General features: G+C 40.5%; 1 protein-coding gene across 3 annotated transcripts in view; it reads left to right on the top strand.

Moving 5' to 3' along the window:
* Positions 1–21,607, top strand: part of FYB1 (FYN binding protein 1) — a 143,492-nt gene that overhangs the window by 98,885 nt on the left and 23,000 nt on the right. For all 3 annotated transcript variants that reach the window (XM_036308330.1, XM_036308328.1, XM_036308329.1), the window contains exons 3-11: positions 550–706; positions 8,172–8,218; positions 9,999–10,018; positions 10,690–10,721; positions 11,537–11,657; positions 14,031–14,190; positions 14,721–14,865; positions 19,183–19,205; positions 21,348–21,414. In XM_036308330.1, the coding sequence (XP_036164223.1) occupies positions 550–706; positions 8,172–8,218; positions 9,999–10,018; positions 10,690–10,721; positions 11,537–11,657; positions 14,031–14,190; positions 14,721–14,865; positions 19,183–19,205; positions 21,348–21,414 (772 nt within the window). The remainder of the gene's footprint in view (positions 1–549; positions 707–8,171; positions 8,219–9,998; positions 10,019–10,689; positions 10,722–11,536; positions 11,658–14,030; positions 14,191–14,720; positions 14,866–19,182; positions 19,206–21,347; positions 21,415–21,607) is intronic.

Raw genomic sequence — 21,607 nt, 5'->3', positions numbered from 1 at the left:
GGATTCTTAAACAATATATAGGTGTACAAAGTTATTATATTGTGCACGTAAATATCTTACAATTTTATTTGTCAATTATACCTCATTAAGGCTGAAAAAATAAAAGAAATGAGACATTAGCAGTAACCAGTTTGGCTCAGTGGATAGAGCGTCGGCCTGCGGACTGAAGGGTCCCAGGTTCGATTCCGGTCAGGGGCATGTACCTTGGTTGCAGGCACATCTCCAGTGGGGGGGGGGGGGGTGTGCAGGAGGCAGCTGATAGATGTTTCTCTCTCATCAATGTTTCTGACTCTCTATCCCTCTTCCTTCCTCTCTGTAAAAAAAAATCAATAATATATATCTTAAAAAAAAAAAGAAATGAGACATTAAAAATGCCATGTCCCATAATACTTGGAATATTAGACTATTTAAAGCATTAATTCATTCAACTTAGGATGCATTTCTTACATTTTTATGTTTAAAATTCTCAATTCTGCATACTTGGAATAACCAGTTCTTGTATCTTGAAGACTTGTCTTAATTCATGGTATTGTTTGTTTTATTTCTTAGGTACCAGCAAAGGTCAAACGCCTTACTCAACAGCTTCCCTACCACCACCTCCACCATCCCATCCGGCCAGCCAACCGCCATTGCCAGCTTCTCACCCAACACAACCGCCAGTCCCAAGCCTACCTCCCAGAAACATCAAACCTCCTTTAGATCTAAAGTAAGTAAAAGGTTATCTTGTCATTTCTTTGTCAGTCTCTTGCCATAGATTTCCCAAAGTGCTTGGCTGGATGCTGAGGGTTACGTGGTAAAATGCTGGGGACACCAAGGTGGACAGCTAACAGGAAAAAAGAATGTCTAAGCAGCTGCTCTCATACCTCCAGACCCTTGAGCAACTCTTGTTTACCTGCTTTTACAGTGGTTTTTTTCTCTTAAGCATTCATCGGAAGAAAATTTCTACTGCCTTTTTTTAAGTTCTGAAGCATTTTTCAGGTCAGCACCACCACCATCCTTTTCCCCATCATCGTCACCAATACCAACACCATTATCACCATCAGCACTACCACAACTACCATATGTTACTGACAGCCTATGATGTGCTAGGCATTTTACTTATATAATCCCTATAATCGTAATGAATTACTCGTATTATCATCATTTCACAGATGAGGAAGCAGAACGCTACAGAAGCTAAATAGCTTCTCCAAGGTCACACAAGGATAGAGCAGAAACCTGAGCCAATGTCAGCCTGAGTCCAAAGTAAAACAAGTTTTCTCTCATCATTCATTTTTCAAGTCGTTTTAAAAACCTAGGAAACTTTTATTCAAGCTTAAATTTTCTTAGAGGGCACATTTTAGAAATGTCAGAACTACATGGGTGGTTACACACGGGATCTGTATTTGTGATTCACCAGAATAGCTGGTTGAGGAAAAAGCAAGTGGAAGACTGGAGTAGAATGAAATGTGGGATTTTTTATTTGAAGTATTCAGACTGTGGCAAGCATGGATCTTAATGGCAAGTGAGGCTAGATCTTCTCGTTTTTCAAGAGAATTGCTTTCCATGATTCTCCTTTTCCACAAGTAAGTAATATTGAGCTGCAGTTCGTTTTTCCTTCACTTCAATCCCCTACCAGATGGATGTTCTTTGCACTTAAAGTCTTAATATTCATAATCTGTATAATAGAGCCTGTTAGTAATAATATCTGATTGACAGCTTTCTTTAAATGTTGATGATTACAATTTAGAGCAGGGGTTGGAAACAGGCTAGTCATGGGTAGCCTCCACTATGTTTCACTTTATTATGCTTTGGGAAGATTCAAAAGCAGCCACCAGAAGGTTTTAGAGCAGAGAAGTGACTTTTATCTTCTCTAGGCCAATGACCTGTGTTCAGATGAACTGAATACCTTCCAAACGGTTAAGTTTATAAATTCTAATTTAAGTCTCTAAAACCCCATGATATCCAGCTACCAAATAAGAATGCAAGCCATCTGCCTACTAACATATAAATGCTAAATAAATATTAGTTTAATTAAAATAACTAATTAATATGTGTTCTTCGATACACCTGATTTCTGTGTAATTACTTTCCTTTCATATGTATTCATCCTGTGTCCTTTTCTTTTCTTTTTTTTTTTAAATATATTTTATTGATTTTTTACAGAGAGGAGGGGAGAGAGATAGAGAGTTAGAAACATCGATGAAAGAGAAACATCGATCAGCTGCCTCCTGCACATCTCCCACTGGGGATGTGCCCGCAACCCAGGTACATGCCCTTGACCGGAATCGAACCTGGAACCTTTCAGTCCGCAGGCCGACGCTCTATCCACTGAGCCAAACTGGTTTCGGCCTGTGTCCTTTTCTTAATTTCTTTCCTACTTGGATAAATTCACCCACTTGATTTGAACTTAGTACTTTTGACTTTTATGATGTGACCCTACCCCAGCTTCTGGCTTCAGCCAGGCTTCTGGGTCCTGTGCAATTCCAGTGAGAGGTTGTATTAAATAGCTTGAGCATGAATTCCTGAACATTTACAAGACATGGAGACTGGTACATAATAGCTCGATCAAAGAAATGTGAAAAGGAGTATTTGGCACTACTCCTGCTTTTTGGAGGTCCCCAAGAGCCTCCATATGTGTGATGATTTACTGAAAGGACTCACAGGGCTCACCACAGATAGTGCTGATGGCTCAGGTTTATCACAGCAGGACTGTGCTCTAGGGCTGGGAACAGGCACGTTGAGAAGGTCCTTCAGCTATGAAAACGCAATGCACGTGTGATGCTGCTTCCTCAGAAAGCCTAGTAGAGACAGGTTTTGATTGAAAGCTGGTCATATAGGCACCTGCTACCTAGCAACTACCAAAATGCCAGACTTCTAAAAGAAGCAGCCGTTCATCCTAATCACAGTGTTCATATAGTCTAGACCAGTGGTCAGCAAACTGCGGCCCCTTGAGTATGGCTCTTCCACAAAATACCACATGCGGGCGTGCACGTACAGTGGGATTGAAACTTCGTGGCCACACTCAAAAGGCCAAAGAGCCACATGTGGCTCACGAGCCGCAGTTTGTCGACCACTGGTCTAGACACAGCAAAGCACTCTTACAACTAGGCAGCTTTTCATATCAGTGGAGGGAATTCTTTAGAAGCTGTGTTTCCAGATACAAACCAAGGGCCAACATTGGTAGCAGATTATTCTAAAAATAGCAGTTGTGGGCCTGCTGTGCTAACCTACTCCCTGGAATCCATTATGACAGGGTGGGGAGTAAAATGCTGTAGAAGGAAGAAAGGATTTTAAAAACAGCCTGGTAACCTGTATGACTATATCATAAGGATGCTGGTCAGTTTCCCAGCTTTGCAGGGAATTCTTGCAAAGTTGAAAAGGACCTACTGATCAGCCATGCTCTAGTTCTTATTTGATGAAAATAATAGCCAAAGCCACCAATTGTAATCAACTTTACCTTACCCCTATTTCCATCTTATTAAGGACTTCTAATTACAAAGTCTGATTCATCTAAGAGTTGCCAACTCCACAAAATACATACTCTCAGAAGAAAGATGGAGAGGAATAAAAGTCTTAGAGGTTATATTGCCTATATCAACTACAGGCTGTCCCCACAAAATAGCTCAATTTTGAAAATGAAATATATGTTAATAAATACTGCCTTTATAATTTTTCAAAGTGTGTGTATCCATTTTTTGGGACACCCTATGTATTTGGAGCTTCTGAAAGTTAATTGTCAGATGGAGATAATAGAGGAAATGAAAGCTAAAGGACATCTATAATGTAATATTTTTATATAGTGAGAACTTCTAAGCTCTCATCAGAGAGCTCAAGTAAATTCCAAAATGAAGAAATATCTGGGTTAGAAACTTTCCCCCAAGTAGAGGAAGCTAGATAAGACACAAAGAGGAAATGAAAGCAAAATAGATCTTGATAGTCTGGCTCAAAATTTTACATTTAATGTGAGAGGGAAACTTATGGAAAACTCTTTAAGTAAAATTTTAAAATATGAGCGTTTCTGTGCTTTTCTTCACACCACCACCCTTCAAAACACACACCTGGGTGTTCCCTGGTGCTCCCTCTGCTGGCCTGCGGATGCAATTCCTCCCCATCCCCAATCAGTGGCCACCCTGAGAGTCAAGAGCTAACAGATAATTTTACATTCACTCAACAATTACTTTTTAAGCCACTACTTTGTGCTTTTGTAATAAGAGTTCCAGAAGTAGTGAAGAAAACAAAGACCCCTGCCCACCTAAGACAGGGGCAAAAGAGCAAAGGAATAAAAATAACAAACAGGTAAAGGATATAGTATGTTAGGAAACATTGAATGCTGTGGGAGAAAATAGCGCAGGGTTGGGTGGTGTAGTGCAAGGGTGGGAATGGGACAGTGTGTTGCAACTTTCAACAGATGTGAGGGTGGCTCCCTTTTTGGAAGGTACACTTCAGACTCAACAAGGTGAGGGAGTTAGACGTGCAGACACCTGTAGAAGAACAGTTCTAAGTGGAGAAGACAGAGCAAAGGCCTAGATGTTCAAAGACTAGGAAGGAGGTGACGGGCTGGAGTAGAGCGAGGGAAATGAGACGGTCGGCGAATGTGGGAGCAGGGAGAGCAGTGAGGCAGATATGGCAGAAACGCAGGCAAGACATAGAGGGGCGTCTCACGAGGGTGGTGTGCAGATTCTGAATACATTTTGAAACAATTTGGATTCGGGATGTGAAAGGAAGTGAGGATGGAAGATGGCTCCCAGGCTTTGGGCCTGAGCAACACTGAGGATGATGTCTCCATCAACTGAAATGGGAGAGGCTGCAGGGGAGCAAGTTTGGGGTGTGGAAGGTCAGGAGGGCATGGCTATGTGAAGCTTGAGGTGTCTCTTAAACATCCGAGTGGAGACGTGGAGGAGGCAATTGGGTATAAGAGTGATGAGTCTGAGAGATAGTTCTGATGTAAAAATATACATTTGAGAGTCAGAGGCACATATTCCACACTTAAAGTCACAAGACTGTTAAGGTCCCGAAGGAAGTGAGGATAACTAGAGAGAAGGAACAAGCCCTGGGTCCTGGGAGAAGAAAAATCAAGAAAGGAGAATAGAAAGGAACAACCAATAAAGCACAAAGCAAACAAAAAACAAAAAAACAACACCAAGAAACAAGGTAGTGTTCCCCAGGAGGAAGCAGTGACCGACTGTGTGTAAGGCTGCGAGGGCCCGGAGGCGAGCGCTAGGCAGGTCAGTGTGGGTGGAAGTCTCAGGAGTAGTGGGGACACGGACCTCATTAAAATGGCAATGGGGGGGATAAGGAAAAGTATTTAATACCTTAATTAATAAAGAAAGAAAGAAATGGCTTTAAAAGAACAAGAAAGGAAAGCAACTGGAAAACTCAGGTATAGACAGCGCATTAAAAAAAGAGGGAAACACAGAAATGGGGCAGTAACTAGTGAGAAAACGGAATTAAGATTTTTACTTTTTTTTTAAGATGGAAGAAATAAAAGCCTGGCTGGTGTGCTCAATGGTTAGACCATCGGCCCGCCCACCGAAGGGTTGGTTGCAGGTTCGATTCTGATCAAGGGCACATACCTGGGTTGCAGGTTTGATCTATGGTCCTTGTAGGTCAGAGCACTTTGGGAGGCAACCAATCAATATGTCTCTCTCACATTGATGTTTCTCTCTCCTCTCTCTCTCTCTCTTCCCCCTCCCTCCCTCCCTACTATTTTTTCTAAAAATCAATAGAAAAAATATCATCAGGTGAGGATTAACCAAAATAAAAGAAAGAACAGTGTTTGTATACTAATGAGAACGATCCCGTGAAGAGGGGAGATAATAATGGCAACGAAAGGGAAGCATTCCTGGGACCAGGGACTAGAGCAAGTGGGGCTGGTGCTCGGGTGCGGGTGCGGGTGCGGGACCGGCTTTCCAGGGAAAGAACGGACTAGTGAGGCTTACGGGGGTGGGGTCTGCGCTGCCCAGGGCCAGGAGACACATCTCTCCCTCGGACCCAGGAAGGGTTTCAGGACACAGGGTGGCCTTTCTCACCTGCCCGCTCCCCAGAAGTCACTTGTGATTATTTCACTCAGGTCAGGGTGCCGCAGGAGTGGAAGAGATCGGAGGCAGGTGAAAATTAGAAAGAATAAACAGCTTTAAAACAAAGTCGTGGAGGCCAAAGTTATATCGTATTTTAAATTGTATTGTCTCCCCACCTAGTGGTGAGAACTCAGCTAGCTGTGCTTTCGGCTGTTTTCCCCAGACAACGAGGGGAACTAAAGAGCACCTTTCTCATGCTCAGTGTTCAACAGCTTTAGTGTAACGTGCTTTTTTGTGCTAGTTTACATTCTCAGTGGTAGTTTTCACAGTTTGTCTAATTGTCCATGTGAAAACAGAACCAATGGGTGAATATTTTAGTGTACAAAGCACATTGCATGGTTATTAATAGTAATGAGACAGGAAAAGTGAGGTAAGAAGAAATAACAAATAACGGGAAGTGACCGAGGTTGGAAAAGGAAAGGTTACGCAGTTCTTTTCCTAAGGTCATCATAGTCGGCGTAAGGTTTGGTTTGGGTTTCTTTGGGGGGCGGGGGGGACAGGGGGGCTCTAAAATTGGAGGAAAGGTAAGAATTTGCTATTAGAACCTTTTTGTTCATTACAAATGCTTTCAATTCTTCCGGATCGGAGAGTTGACGCATTAGTCATGCACTGCCATTGGCTCACCTGATTTCATCAATGTGAGAGAGACATTTCTTTTGTTTTGTTTTGTTTTTTGGGGGGGTGGGTTACAGAATGTATTTTCTTAAGAGAGTTCATACCCAAGAGCTGCTATTTTATCAGTGAAGTAAGAAACAAGGTCACCTGATTTTAGGGGAGAAGGAGAGGAAAGTGGTGAATTGCCATTGACCTAGATGCAAGAGAGGGTTGACTAGAAAGAAAGGGTAATTAGATTATAGAATAGTGCAGAGGGTACAGTCGAGATCAAATGTCAATTATTTGTAATATCCAGAATCAATAAAGTGGCGATTTTCTCCAGCTATGCTAATCAACTGGAGAATAAAAATAGAAAATTTAGATGTTCCGTAAATAATTAGGGATTTGCCAAGCCCAGGCATTAATAACTGTGTAGAGCAGTTGGAGTGAAGTGGTTTGAAATGAAGCACCTTGGAGTCCAAGCCACAAGTGAGGGGAGTAAGGTTGGAAAAGAGAAAGGAGTCGAAGATTAGAGCTAGCCCTGGCCGGTTTGGCTCAGTGGATGGAGCGACGGCCTGCGGACTGAAGGGTCCCAGGTTTGATTCCGGTCAAGGGCATGTGCCCGGGTTGCAGGCTCGATGCCCAGTAGGGGGCGTGTAGGAGGCAGCCGATCTGTGATTCTCATCATTGGTGTTTCTCTCTCTCTCTCTCTCCCTCTCCCTTTCCCTCTGAAATCAATAAAAATACATTTAAAGGGGGAGGGGGGCTAAGAGATCAACTGAAGGACTTGTATGCATGCATATAAGCATAACCAATGGACACAAGACACTGGGGGGGGGGGGGGGGGAGGGGAGGCCGGGGGAAGGTCAAGGGGAGAAAAAAAAGGAGACATATATAATACTCTTTGTAATTCTTTAAGCAATAAAAAAAATACATTTAAAAATTTTTTTAAAAAGATTAGTACTAAATCTCCTGGGGGTTTTTTTTCTTTTTTTTCTTTTTTTTACTTAATTTATTTATTGACTTTTAATTTCTTTATTGATTAAGGTATTACATATGTGTCCTTATCCCCCCATTCGTCCCCCACTCATGCCCTCACCTCCCTGTTGTCTGTGTCCATTGGTTAGGCTTATATGCATGCATACAAGTCCTTTGGTTTCTCCTGGGTTTCTATACCATAAACCAAGCAAATGCCTTCAGAATCCCAGAATTGAATGATTGACATAGTGCTGTTTTAACAAAACAAAAAAGCCTGTTGCTGCCCTGAAGCAGTGGACTCACTGTATGTGCTCACTGTGGACGGACAGTTCTGTGCTCAGGCTCCCGATGCTCCATTTCTTGGCAGCAGTTGTAGCATACATATAGGGCTAAGCCTATTCTAGTGACTTCTGATGTTTTTCATCAGAGCAGACATTAAAGAGAAAAGAATTAAAAGAGAATAATTTTTTTTCTTATTTTTTACTGTAAGGTGAGCATCGACTGATTCTATTTTCACTTTTTCTTCTTTGTTGTTTCCAGAAGCCCTGTCAATGAAGACAATCAAGATGGTGCCATGCACTTTGATGGTAAGGGGCAAAAGGGAGTTTTATTTATCCTTCTGTTACCTCATATTACAGAAGTTTAAGTTAATCCTTCTCATAGGGTTCTTAATGGGGCATCATCATTATCACTGATCCATGCAAGTCCCTTCTCTGGTTTTATTGATTTATTCATTTTATCACCATGACCACTCTCTCTCCTCTCTTCCCCTTACCAGAGGCAAATAGTCTAAATGTATTTAATGTGTATGTGTCCGTATATATTCTTTGCATTCTGTTGTATGTGTATATATATTTCAATTTACATGAATACTATGTTAGAGCTGACTTTGATCTCTTTTGTTTTCACTCAACATCATGTGTTTTGGAAGACCCGTCCATGCTGCTATATGAACTATATTTAATTCATTGGTGTTAACTACTGCATACATTCTCTATGTATGTGCCCCATGGTATGCATGTTAAGTACTCTATGGTATGCATCCTATGCATTCACATTTTATATATATATATATATATATATATATATATATATATATATATATAATTGATTTTTCACAGAGAGGAAGGGAGAGAGACAGAGAGCCAGAAACATCGATCAGTTGCCTCCTGCACATCTCCCACTGGGGATGTGCCCACAACCCAGGTACATGCCCTTGACCGGAATCGAACCCGGGACCCTCCAGTCCTCAGGCCGACGCTCTATTCACTGAGCCAAACCAATTTCGGCTGCATTCACATTTTACATTTTATTCCAACTCACTAGTACAACAAATAATAATTCTGTGCACCTCCTTGCCGCCATTTGGACCTCTGAGAGATTCTTTATGGAGATAGACTTACCCAGCAGTGTCATGGCTGCTCCGAAGCTGTGGTGTGTTCGTTTTGACTGAGTGGAAGCCGAGGGCTCTCCAGAAGCTCTGCCTCTGTGTACACTCCCATCAGCGGGGCAGGGAGGTTCCAAGATGCCTACCTTTCACCAGCACATGGTATTATTCAGCTTTCCAATTGCTTCCAGTCTTACGTGTTTAAAAATGGTACCTCATTTGCCTACCTCTGCTTACTGTTGATCTGAGTACTTCACTTGTTCGTTAGCCTTTGTGTTTCCTCTTCTGGAAGTTGCCAGTTTATATCCTTTGACCAATTTTTGGGGGTTTTTTTTTCCTTTTCTGGTTGACATGTAGGAGGAATTTCTTGTATTCCAGATATTAATCCCATGTGAGTTGCAGAGATTGCAAATACCTTCTCTCATTCTGTTCATTGTCTATTAACTTAGCCCAGGCTGTCCTTCACTGAACATATTAAATGTTAATACAATAAAAATTATTAATTTTTACCTTATAATTTAAGCTTTATAAGTTTTATTGAAGAAGTCCTATCTCTAGGGGGAAAATTATCTTGTTTAAAAAAATCTAATTAACTTGATTTGTTTGATAATGAAAGCAAATCACTGGGAACAAGTAAGTCAAAAAGGGAAAACTAGTTGTGAGTTTCTGATAATACCTTTATTCCAGAGATGCCCCATAGTAAATGTGCGTGCCTTTCATAAAGAGAATGAAGGGTGTCTTCATTATCTTATGAAAGCCAATGAAATGATTTTATAATTAAATGACAAGTATCAAAAAGCCATAATAAGGATCTAAACCACATATTCTATTTTGTACTTCTATGTCTTTGATAAAACATACTAGTAAGTTTTGTTAAATTATGAACTATCTGGAATATTATATTACATCTAATAATCCTGTATTAAAGTGCTTCTTAATTACAGTATGTTAAATTTCATTCTTTTTTTTAACCCCTTTAGGTGCTGGAAATCTAGATGAGGTCAGTTTTTTTCCTTCTCATATTATATTGCTGGAACTAGAATATTTAATAATCATTGCGATTCATTTTTTATTAGTAAAAACTAACAAATGAAAATTCTTACGAGTAAAGATATTTTTTCCCATTTATGCTCTTAGTTCATCTAAAATGCTTGAGACATTAAGTACCAATTGTTACTCTGACTCATAGGAATTCTTTTTTTTTTTTTAGTATATTTTATTGATTTTTTACAGAGAGGAAGGGAGAGAGATAGAGAGTTAGAAACATCAATGAGAGAGAAACACCGATGAGCTGCCTCCTGCACATCTCCCACTGGGGATGTGCCCGCAACCCAGGTACATGCCCTTGACCGGAATCGAACCTGGGACCCTTCAGTCCGCAGGCCGACGCTCTATCCACTGAGCCAAACCGGTTTCGGCAACTCATAGGAATTCTTAACATAAACTTAAGTCTGGCTACACATCTGAATTACATAGCAGGAGATAAAATGAATTCTTCTGGGGTTTACTTTCATGGTCTATCTCTAAAAAGGAAAACAAATATTTTAAATAAGTCAAATATACATACACTTAAATTTATGTTTGTTTTGCTAAGTGCTTGATCTGTGAAAATGTGTGTATGCTCCCCTTTTTAATAACTAAGCTTAATTATTATTCATGTTTTCTTGACAGGAAGAAAGTGATGGAGAAACATATGAAGACATGTATGAGTTGCATTTTTTACCATGATATTTTTCTTCTAAGATGAATAGAATGATTTGTAGGTGGGAGAATGAATGGATATTCAGCACTAGTTGGGGAAAGCTTTTTTATTCAAATGACTGACATATAATGGTAACCTTTATTTTAATACAAAGGACTAAAGAGTCTTTATTGTCTGAGGATTTCACAGAGAACTCTGTTAAAACGCTGTTGCATGAGAGACTAGAATATTTTTTAATATCATTTTATTGATGAAGAGAGGGATGGGAGAGAGAGAAACATCAATGATGAGAGAGAATCATTTATCTGCTGCTTCCTGCACTCCCCCTACTGGGGATCAAGCCGGCAACCCAAGCATGTCCCCTGACCAGGAATCAAGCTGTGACCTCCTGGTTCATAGGTCGATGCTCAACCACTGAGCCACATAGGCGAGAAGAGAGACCAGAATCTTGCCAGTCTAGATAGATCCCGTGTGTGTGCTCTTGTACCTGTGAGTGCATGGACAAGAGAAAGGGGGGGCGAGGGGAGAGACATTCCGACAAGGAGCAAGAGCACCTTTATAAACAGTCTCTTCCCTTGTTGCACAAGCTGTAGGGAAAGCAGAGCCTTTGGGAGGAGTCCTCTCTGTGTGCCTCCTGCGGGCTTTAAGAACAATCACACATCCAGGAATGTTGACCCCTTCCCCTCCCCCTTGGCTTTTTACCTTCATGTGACTTCAGATACTATCTTCTGTGTGGATAGAAAGCCCTCTGGATAGTGAGCCTTATCACATCAATGCCTGCAGCTGTTGAAACAACCTAACAATGTTTATCCACAGAGAAGCATCCAAAGAACGAGAGAAGAAAAGGGAAAAGGAGGAAAAGAAGAGATTGGAGCAGGAGAAAAAGGAACAGAAGGAGAGAGAAAAGAAAGAACAAGAGATAAAGAAGAAGTTTAAAGTAAGAGCGTGCTTGCTGACAGGTGGAAAAGAGGAACCTCTTTTTATAATTTTCACTCAAAAGGGGCACCTGTCTTGAAACCTTACATGGCTGGGGAATTAGTTGTTTTCTAAGGCGTAACTATCCTCACAACAGACTTGTTTTTGTCCAATATGCTCCTGTCCCATATAATCTGACAAAATTCAAATAAAATATGGTGGCTTATACTTAGTGGGCACCCAGGAAATCTGTTGACTGAGTGAATGAATACTCAGTTACTCAAACCCATTGTGGCTCCCCTCCTTACACACTCCATGTTAACCTACTTATGCTGTGAGCTTGGGACCACACACATCTCTGGGGCATGTATTATAGTGGTGCAAGGGACACAAGTGTCTCCAGATGAAGACATCTGGAGACACTTGTCTTCGAATAAAGTTCCTATGAGCTACTCTAGCTGCCAATGTCTAGACCTGCCTTGGTTTTAAGCCTATGTACACATTGACTTCTGATACCTGCTGTTTCTCAGCCCTCTTCATCTACCTGGATGTCTGACCTCTGTCTCCTCTGATCTCTGATTCTGATGTGTGACACCTATTACTACCACTAACACTATATTGCCTGCTCTCTCCTCTTGGCTACGCCATCTTGGATGCCATGGCCCATCTGGTGTGGGTCTGGTACATCAGCTATATTTTAGGGTGAGTTACAAAATTATTCTTTACTTTATAAAGGATTCACATAGTTTTCTATAAACATTGAATTCCCCCAAAATAGTTACTACATAGTTTGAGTTGTAAAAATTTTATTCATATATAACTTCTCAGTATATTTATTATATTAAAACTAAACTTTGACAATATGGTGCAGGGAAAATGTAAAGCTTAGTCAGTTGAGGAGATGTAGATTCAAATTCCAGCCATCCATGTTTGTTGGGGAATTAAATAAATTAGTGCACATAAAGCACTGTATCTATTATAAGTTCTCATTAAATTTTTAAAAATCTTACTATAGGTAAGTAAAATTAGGATTACAATGTGAATAGTAAAACATTTTACTCTTCCAGAATGTATGGCTCCAACATTTATATTTTTGAAGTGGAATATATGAAAAATTAATTTCTTAAATGAAAGTCTTCCCAACACACAAAGAGAGAGTTTATAGTTTTGAAGGAATCATGTGAAGTTTTTCCTGAGTTTCTTTTGGAGAAATCAGTTTTGCATCGCTTCGTTCATTCATCCAAATAACATTTTTAGTAAGAAAAATATAGTGTGTGGGAATCATACCACTAAATATGAACTCAAACATTTCTTAAGACTAGGACTTCACGAGCTGTATTCCTCCCAAAATCTTAATGCTGTCAAAAATAAATAAATTAAATAACAGTAAGAACGGCTCCATAATACCGTATTTCCTTAATTCTAAGGCATAAAATATTTTGCATTTTGAAATTCTGAAGTTAGGATGCATCTTCACATTAGTGGCACATCGTAAGTTAAGTTAAGCTGTTTTATTTCTTTCTCAGAGGTACATAATGATTTGTCTCACAATTCATAGCATCATAAGTTCAATAAAATAAGGCAAAAGTCACAATGCATATTTGCATATCAAGAGATCCAAGAAATTCTGTTTTAGAAGATAGCAATTTAAGATTAGAAAATTAAATCTTTAGGATTTGTGGTCTAAACTAGATGATTCCTCTGATGTCAAGAAACCACTGTACTAATTAGGATATTAATTTTCAAAACCTCACAACATTTGTTTGCTGGGTTTTTTTTATTTACAAAGCTATTTCTAAAATGTTATTTTGTTTATGGCAGGTAATGTCTACTCCATGTTCATACACAGACAATATCACAAGCTTAGGGGAAAAAAGGAATGAATGAAATTGCTTTCCCCACGAGTACACCCCACCACCACCACCATCACCTACCCCTCCCTTAGCTGTTCTAGCCTTCTAGAACCATCGGAATAACTTCACAATGCAGTGTGAGAAGAAACCTTCCCGTACCAGGCAGACTACCCGAACATCCCATACAGCCACAGAGCACCCAGAATGGATTGTCATACATAAGTGGTATTCGGTTATCGGTGGCTTCCTTTGCAAGCCCTTCGCAGAGTTGCTAAGGTCCACAGACCTCCACTCTCTCTGGGACCCCAAGCACTGCACCTGCTCTTCGCTGGTCCTGCCTGACCCCTGGGAATTTCCCCTCACTGCTCCTATAAGAGCATCCCAGGAATGACATTCCCCCTCCATTTCTAGTTTAAACTTGTAGCTCTTGGAAACAGGCAGGTTGGCAAGCTGTGGACATACTGGCTTTCAAACTGCATTCCTTAAAGATTCTCTGAATAGCAAAGAAGCCTGTTGTGATTGTTTCCCTTTCCTCTTTGCAGCTAACCGGCCCCATTGAAGTCATCCATCAAGCCAGAGCTTGCTGTGATGTCAAAGGGGGCAAGAATGAGCTGAGCTTCAAGCAAGGCGAGCCTATTGAAATAATTCGCATCACGGACAACCCAGAGGGGAAGTGGTTGGGCAGAACCACCAGGGGGTCATGTGAGTGCACATTGTCCTATGACTTCAGATTGTCCTCTTTTGGAGCCAAAAATGAGAAACGCGCAAATGTTTCCAGAACTACTCATAGCCATTGAGTTAGGAGTTTTGTTCTGGGTGGACAAGGATAGGAAGATTTAAAATGACAGGAGTACTGGTAATTCCATCTTCACGTCATCTGTGTTATCTTTCAGTGGGGAACAATGTAAGTGTTTCTATGACTCCAGGGAGAAAAAGAGAGCATTTAGGCTCCTCGGTGATGTTAAAAGGGGGGAAAAAAGAGAGAGAGAGAGTCATGTGAATCACTTTGGAATGTTGAAAACAGACTCTAGGCTTACTCCAAACCACAGCAGCGTAAAACTTGGACAAGGTACAGTAAAACATGTGTCTACATGGGAAGTCTATGAATCAGAATTGCAAGCAAAGAAACCAGGGGCCACTTTAAAGAGCAAATGTGCAGTTGATATTTTATTCCTAACTTTAAGCTATTTAAGCTGCAGTCGCCTGAACATACATCATTCCCCTTCCGGTAGATGGCTACATTAAGACCACTGCTGTGCAGATTGACTATGATTCCTTGAGACGAAAGAAAAACTCTTTGGGTCCTCTTTCATCGAGACCCACTGAAGATGACCAAGAAGTGTATGATGATGTGGCAGAGCAAGATGAGGCTAGCAGGTATGTGCAAAGCTACACAGCTCAGGCTGTCTCCTCGCCAGGGATTATGGGTTTTAAGGCCCTCCTGTATTTTACCTTCCATGTTTCCTACTGCTCTCTACCACTAAACTGAATGACCGTGTACAGTAAGTTCAATATGGGTGCAATGCCATTGGAAACTCCAGATGGTTTTGTTTTACTCTTTGGTTATATGTATCAAATACTCCTTGAAAAATAATGAGCCATTTGTCTGATCTTGACAAATAGGTCGCTGTTCCAACATGCTGTTCTATAATATTCATTTGACCTTAGGGATATGTTGCCTAAAATAAATATGATTTTGTAAAATATAAGACATGAAATATGACACTTAGTTCTAAGAAATATAAAATTTTTATTCTGAAATCTTTGAGCCTAAATATAGTTGTTGTTCTTATTTGAACATATAACAGAAAATAAGTGAATGCTTTTTATTATAACTCTACTTCACTCTTTAAAAGTACAAAAGTAGCCCGGTTGGTGTGGCTCAGTGGTTGAGCATCGGCCTATGAACCAGGAGGTCATGGTTCAATTCCAGGTCAGGATATGTACCGGGGTTGTGGGTTCAGTCCCCAGTAGGGGGCATGTAGAAGCCAGTCAATAATTCTTTCTCATCATTGATGTTTCTATTTCTCTCTCTCCTTTCCTCTCTGAAATCAATAAAAATATATTTAAAAGTACCGAAGTAAAAACTCCATTCCCTATGATCCCTGCGTATCAACTAAGGGGCCAACTTTCCATTGCCCATTCATTCCACCAGATTAGGATGAAGTTCCCACACACAAATCCTGGGAACACCTTCCCACAGCAGAGGAACCGAACAATACATGGAGGAGCCAAGAGGAGAGAGGAGACAACTCTTCCCATGTCCCTTTTCTTCTCTTCTTTCCCCTCTCAGGCTTCCGTTTCCTTTTTCCATGCCTCGTCCTGTGTCTCTTTTCCCTAGCTCCGATCTTCCTCGTCCATTCTTCTCCTTCTTGCTCTTCCATTCCCCCTCTCCTTTCATTCCTTCTTTCCTCCAGTGTCTCCCCTTCCTGGTAAAATCATAATCTCCTCAAGTTGAAGGGAAAGAAGGACAATGTCCACCCCAGCAATAAACCCTCGTTTTCCTAGGCCCACATTGTGGCGTTGGGAATCCGCCACTGTGGTCCCCAAGCACGTGATCTGTGCTAGATCTTCTCTCTGGTAAAAATGTGTGCTTTCTTCATCACTCAGATTTCAAAGAAAAAAATGTTTTAATCACCAACCATTAAAAAGAATTAAAACTATCAAAAATAGTAACATACTTTCAAGACACATGAAGAACTGAATTTCCTCTTGCGGTCTTCCCCTCTTGGTGTTAATGAAATTTGTTGTGTTTCTTTCTGGCAGTTTGATCTAAAATGAATTATAGCCTGCAATGCCTTCTTACCATGTTATGCCCATAACTTATGCAACATGCATCAAAACATGCAACATGCGCACTGGTATTTACAGATCATGAATTGGCTTTAGTCCTCAGAAACCCATTAACCTAGTTTGGGAGTCAGTAAATGTCAGTTTCAAGGTCAGTTCAAGCTCTACATAGTCACAGTCTGAGATTTATAGAATTTTTGGACCTACATCTTCTACCTATATTAGCATGTTATAGTATATTTATCTTTTAGTTATTTTTTCAAAATCACATTTCTCTTGTTTTGGGGCTGAAGAACCGCATCGTATTAATAAATACATGTGTACAGTGATGCACATACTCAAGAAAAAATAATCCACAAAAAAGAAGGGTATTTTTTAAATTGAGCATTCTTTAACCATACTAGGTGACTAATTCCCAAACATTACTGCCTTCTCCATCGCATCAAGTCCCTACATCCCACAACTCTAAAAGACACGCTCCAGTTAGTAGACATGTAGCAGAGAATCTTCTGTGTAATAAAATGCAACTGGAGGTATGGTTTTAATGCTCCATGTTAAGCAAGTATAGAACCACAATATTTCCTAGCCTCCATTCCCCTCGTGCATGCTTAATAAGAAAATGAAAGAAGAGACATAATTTCTACACAAGTTTTGTTTTTGAAACTACAGCTGCTGCTGGCAGGGATCTCATAACAGAACATGCTTTGTCCCTAGAACAAGAAAAGATGCTGACGATAGCCTAGCCGGCAGCTTGTCCTGGCAAGAATAGGAGACAGCCCCCTCCTCTCCTCCCTCCTCCAGTGCCTCCTGGTCCCTTGCACTCTTTACTCTTTCCTGATCCCTCCAGGAGAGCTGACTGGACACTACAACCTCTCTGAGCAGACACAGGCTTAAAGGCACAGGTCCTGACAGCTGTCCTTCTCTTTTTCTTCTCATTTAAGACAATTTCTGGAATAAATATGAAAATTGAAAGAAAGGAAATTACAAATGCAAATTCCAATCCTCCATCACATAGCAAAATTTTTCTATGTATGTTTCCCTACCTTTTTCCTTCCATTTGTTCTTTTTCTCTTTCCTTCTCTTTTCTCACACTCTCCCTCTCCTTACCTCTCTTTCATCTGTTAAATGTTTTGTATTCTAAATAGTGGTTTGAGGAAGCTAAAGAATTGCTCTAGGCATGGGCCGGGGTGGCTCAGTTGGTTGAGCATGAACCCATGCACAGGGAGGTTGCCAGTTAAATTTCCCATCAAGGCACGTGCCAGGCTTGCAGGCTTGATCTCCAGTAGCGGGTGTGCGGGGTATCGTAGATAGATGTTTCTCATTGATGATTCTATCTCTCCCTTCCTCTCTCCCTAAAATTAATAAAAACAGAATTGCTCTAGGAATTAAATAATGTGTGGCAGCTTTGCTCCTGACTCTGATAACCTGGTTCTTTGGGAGTTGAGTATCAGAATTTCCAAGATGGGATATATCTGCCATGAGTGTCAGCCAACCAGATTGTAACTCTTCACATAATTCTAACCCTCTGCTTTATGCTCAAAAGCAAGTGTCAGAGAATATGAGTGTGAAAATAGTTGTAAGAGGATACTTAAACTTCATCAAAGTTAATTCCTTGCTTACATAGTAAAACATTTATAGAGTGATTTTCTATAAAGTTCCATTAGCAAGACATTTTTATTTCTACATTAACCATAGATTTGCATCAGACAATTTCTCTAATCTGCCTTTAAGGTTGAGGAAGCAGATACGAGTGTATAATGATACTGTCTGGTTATAATATCAGACTGATAGCTGTTGTGGGTAGATTAGCCAAAGGGTCAACATGGCAGTCCAGGGAGCGTAGCCAGAACAACGTTCTCCAGGAACTCAGGAGGTTGAGGTTCTGGTCTCAGCTCTTCAGTTCATTGAAAAGGTTTGGCCAAGTCATTTAATTTCTCAGAGCTTCCGTTTCTTTTCAACAGATTGAGGGAATTGAAACAGATGAATTCTGAGATGTTCCAGGTCTCACAATTTACACTTCCTTTGCTGTCACAGAATTCACATTTTAGTGGCAAACACAGGCAAGGAAACATGATGATAAACTAGGGATCTAGTACCCTAGCTGGTACTCAGTGGTTAGAGCATCGGCCTGGGGACTGAAAGGTCACAGATTCAATTCCAGTCAAGGGCACATATCTCAGTTTCAGGCTTGAGGCAACCAATCCATGTGTCTCTCTCACATCGATGTTTCTCTCTCTCTCTGTCTCTTCCCCTCCCTTCCTCTCTCTCTCTAAAAATCAGCAGAAAAAATATCTTTGAGTTAGGATTAACAAAAAATAAATATAGGGATGTAGAATGATATATAAATAAATAAGAAATACAAGCAGTCTGGATTTAGAAAATCGGGGACGACACTCTATAAAGCCCCATGAGTAAGATTTCAATTTTTAAAACGTGTCCTATTTAAAATAAGATGTAATGTTATGTACTAAGAGCAAAATGCTGTGGTTATAAGATGTTGAAAGAGAATTGATTTAATGCAATAATAGTTCTATATGCCCCATGGAATAATACTCTTTTTTTAATATAAATCCATCTATGGAATGATGTAATAATGTATAATTCGAAAACTGCCTTATGGGAAAATGTTAGGAGCAAACAGTAGCATTGTTTTGAATTCTTTATGTAGTATCAAAACTCACTTGATTCTTATTAAATTTGTTTTGTATTTTGCTTTGTTACTATGGGCCCTGTTACTATTCATCTCTTATGAAACAGAACAATTTTTCTTCTTCTTCACATATCCTAAGAACTTTTAACTGGCGTCTTATTTCTCTTTGGTATAGCTGCTCAATACAAGTACTTCTTTTCTTGATAACTATATAACTCATATGCGAATTTAATCTGTCTCTGTTTCTTTTCTAGCCACAGTCAGAGTGGAAGTGGAGGTAAGCCACACACTTTTAGCAGAAGTTTCTCCAAGTCTTCAACATTTTTGTGTATATTAATGATGAAATTCCTTTGTCTGCACCTCACGAGGAGCATATTAAAGTGGTAGAATGAACACTGGACTGAAACCAGTGGCCTGGATTTCAGCCCTGGCCACCGAGTGACCCTGAGCAAGTCACTTCTTTCTCCCACTCTCGTTATGGGTCAGAAGTTGGCTCCACTTTCAGTGTGCCCAGGGGAGTGCTGATTGTGCCAGTGGTACAGGCATCATTACTAGAGCTCCTCCTTCATGTTCAGAAGTATCCTTGATTGTATAACTTATATGGTCACCTCAGCTGTGACTCCTAAAGACCCCTTGACTTCTCATCAACAATATAAGGGAATTTTACTAAAACTTTGCAGCTAACAGCCCTAACCGGTTTGGCTTAGTGGATAGAGCGTCGGCCTGCGGACTGAAGGGTCCCAGGTTCGATTCCGGTCAAGGGCATGTACCTTGGTTGCAGGCACATCCCCAGTAGGGGGTGTGCAGGAGTCAGCTGATCAATGTTTCTCTCTCATTGATGTTTCTAACTCTCTAACCCTCTCCCTTCCTCTCTGTAAAAAATCAATAAAATATATTTTAAAAAAAAAAACAACAACTTTGCAGCTAACATTTTCATCCGAAAAGTCAAATTTCAAGTTCATTGTACATTTTCTAAAATTTTTATCAAATTTATTGGCATGACATTGATTAATAAAATTATATAGGTTTCAGCTGTATAATTCTATAATACATCACCTGTACACCACTCCAAGTCAGGTCTCTTCCATCACCATATATCTGTCCCCTCTTTACTCTCTTCTACCTCCCCTTACTCCCCTTCCCCTCTGGTAATCACCATACTATTGTCTGTGTCTATGAGACTTTTTTTTTTCGCTTAATCCCTTCACCTTTTTCACCCAGCCCCAGACCCCTCCCCTCTAACAGCTGTCAATCTGTTTTCGATCTATGAGTCTGTTTCTGTTTTGTTAGTTTGTTTTGTTCATTAGATTCCACATATGAGTAAAATTATATGTTATTTGCCTTTCTCTGACTGGCTTATTTCACTTAGCACAATACTCTCCAGGTCCATCCATGCTGTTGCAAAGGGTAAGGTGTCCTTTTTTATAGCCAAGTAGTATTCCATTGTTAAAATATAACACAGCTATTTTATCCATTCACCTACTGATGGACACTCGGCTATTGTAAATAACGCTGTAATGAACATCTTATGGACACTTGGCTATTGTAAACTAGAGGCCCGGTGCATGAAATTCGTGCACAGGGGTGGGGTCCCCTCAGCCCAGCCTGCACCCTCTCCAATCTGGGACCTCTCGGGGGATGTCCAACTGCTGGTTCAGGCCCATTCCTGGGGATCAGGCCAGAACCGGCAGTTGGACATCCCTCTCACAATCCAGGACTGCTGGCTCCTAGTCGCTCACCTGCCTGCCTGCCTGATCACCCCTCACTGCCTCTGCATGCTGGCCTGATCGCCCCTAGCTGCCCCCCCTCTACCAGCCTGGTCGCCCCCAACTTCTCCCTCCCTGCTGGCCTGATTGCTCCTAACTGCGCCCCCCACTGGCCTGGTCACCCCTTACTGCCCCCCTCTGCCGGCCTGGTCACCCCTAACTGCACCCCCCCCCCCCCGCTGGCCTGGTAGCCCCCAATTGCTCCGCCCCTGCTGGCCTAGTCGCCCCTCACAGCACCCCCCACCGGCCTGGTCGCCCCATGCAGCCTGCTTTTTCTTATCATCTTCTCCCCTCTCTTTTTAACAATAAATATTTAACTCTATTCTTTATTTAATATTTCTTTTTCTAATATTTATTCTATCCATTTCTCTCTAGTGCACAGTAACTTTTATTATCCCTCATATTTGTCTTATATTCATCTCTAAAAATTCTGTATACACAGAACTATGTACCTACTATCTATGTGAGAGTGAGAGAGTGAAAATATTTTTTATTTAAATAGCTACTACTTTTATTTAAGTAGCTATTTACTTAAATAGCTACTCTGTTTTGTACAGTTAAATGAGGCATATTTATTATCAAAGTTCAAGCGACTATTACATGACCAAATTACAAAACTAACAGAAGCTTTTTCCCTCTTAACCCAAATGAAGGGATGTTCCCACCTCCCCCAGATGACGATATTTATGATGGGATTGAAGAGGAAGATGCTGATGATGGGTAAGAATAATCAGTGAATTTCCATTTTGCAAATTATTGTATTTATTAAAATCTACTGTATTTACTGAAGTTTTGGATTGTAGTTAGAATAAAAAAGCAGAAATGGTATTCTTATTTAAATTACCAAAAAATGATTTAAATGTTTAGTTAACAGCCATAAATCAGGAAGTGTAATTACACCACATTCAAATGA

The sequence above is a fragment of the Myotis myotis genome, unplaced genomic scaffold, assembly GCF_014108235.1.
Source record: "Myotis myotis isolate mMyoMyo1 unplaced genomic scaffold, mMyoMyo1.p scaffold_m19_p_5, whole genome shotgun sequence".
NCBI lineage: Eukaryota > Metazoa > Chordata > Mammalia > Chiroptera > Vespertilionidae > Myotis > Myotis myotis.
The sequence above is the reverse complement of the archived record's forward strand: the minus strand, read 5'-3'. Positions and strand labels throughout refer to the sequence as shown.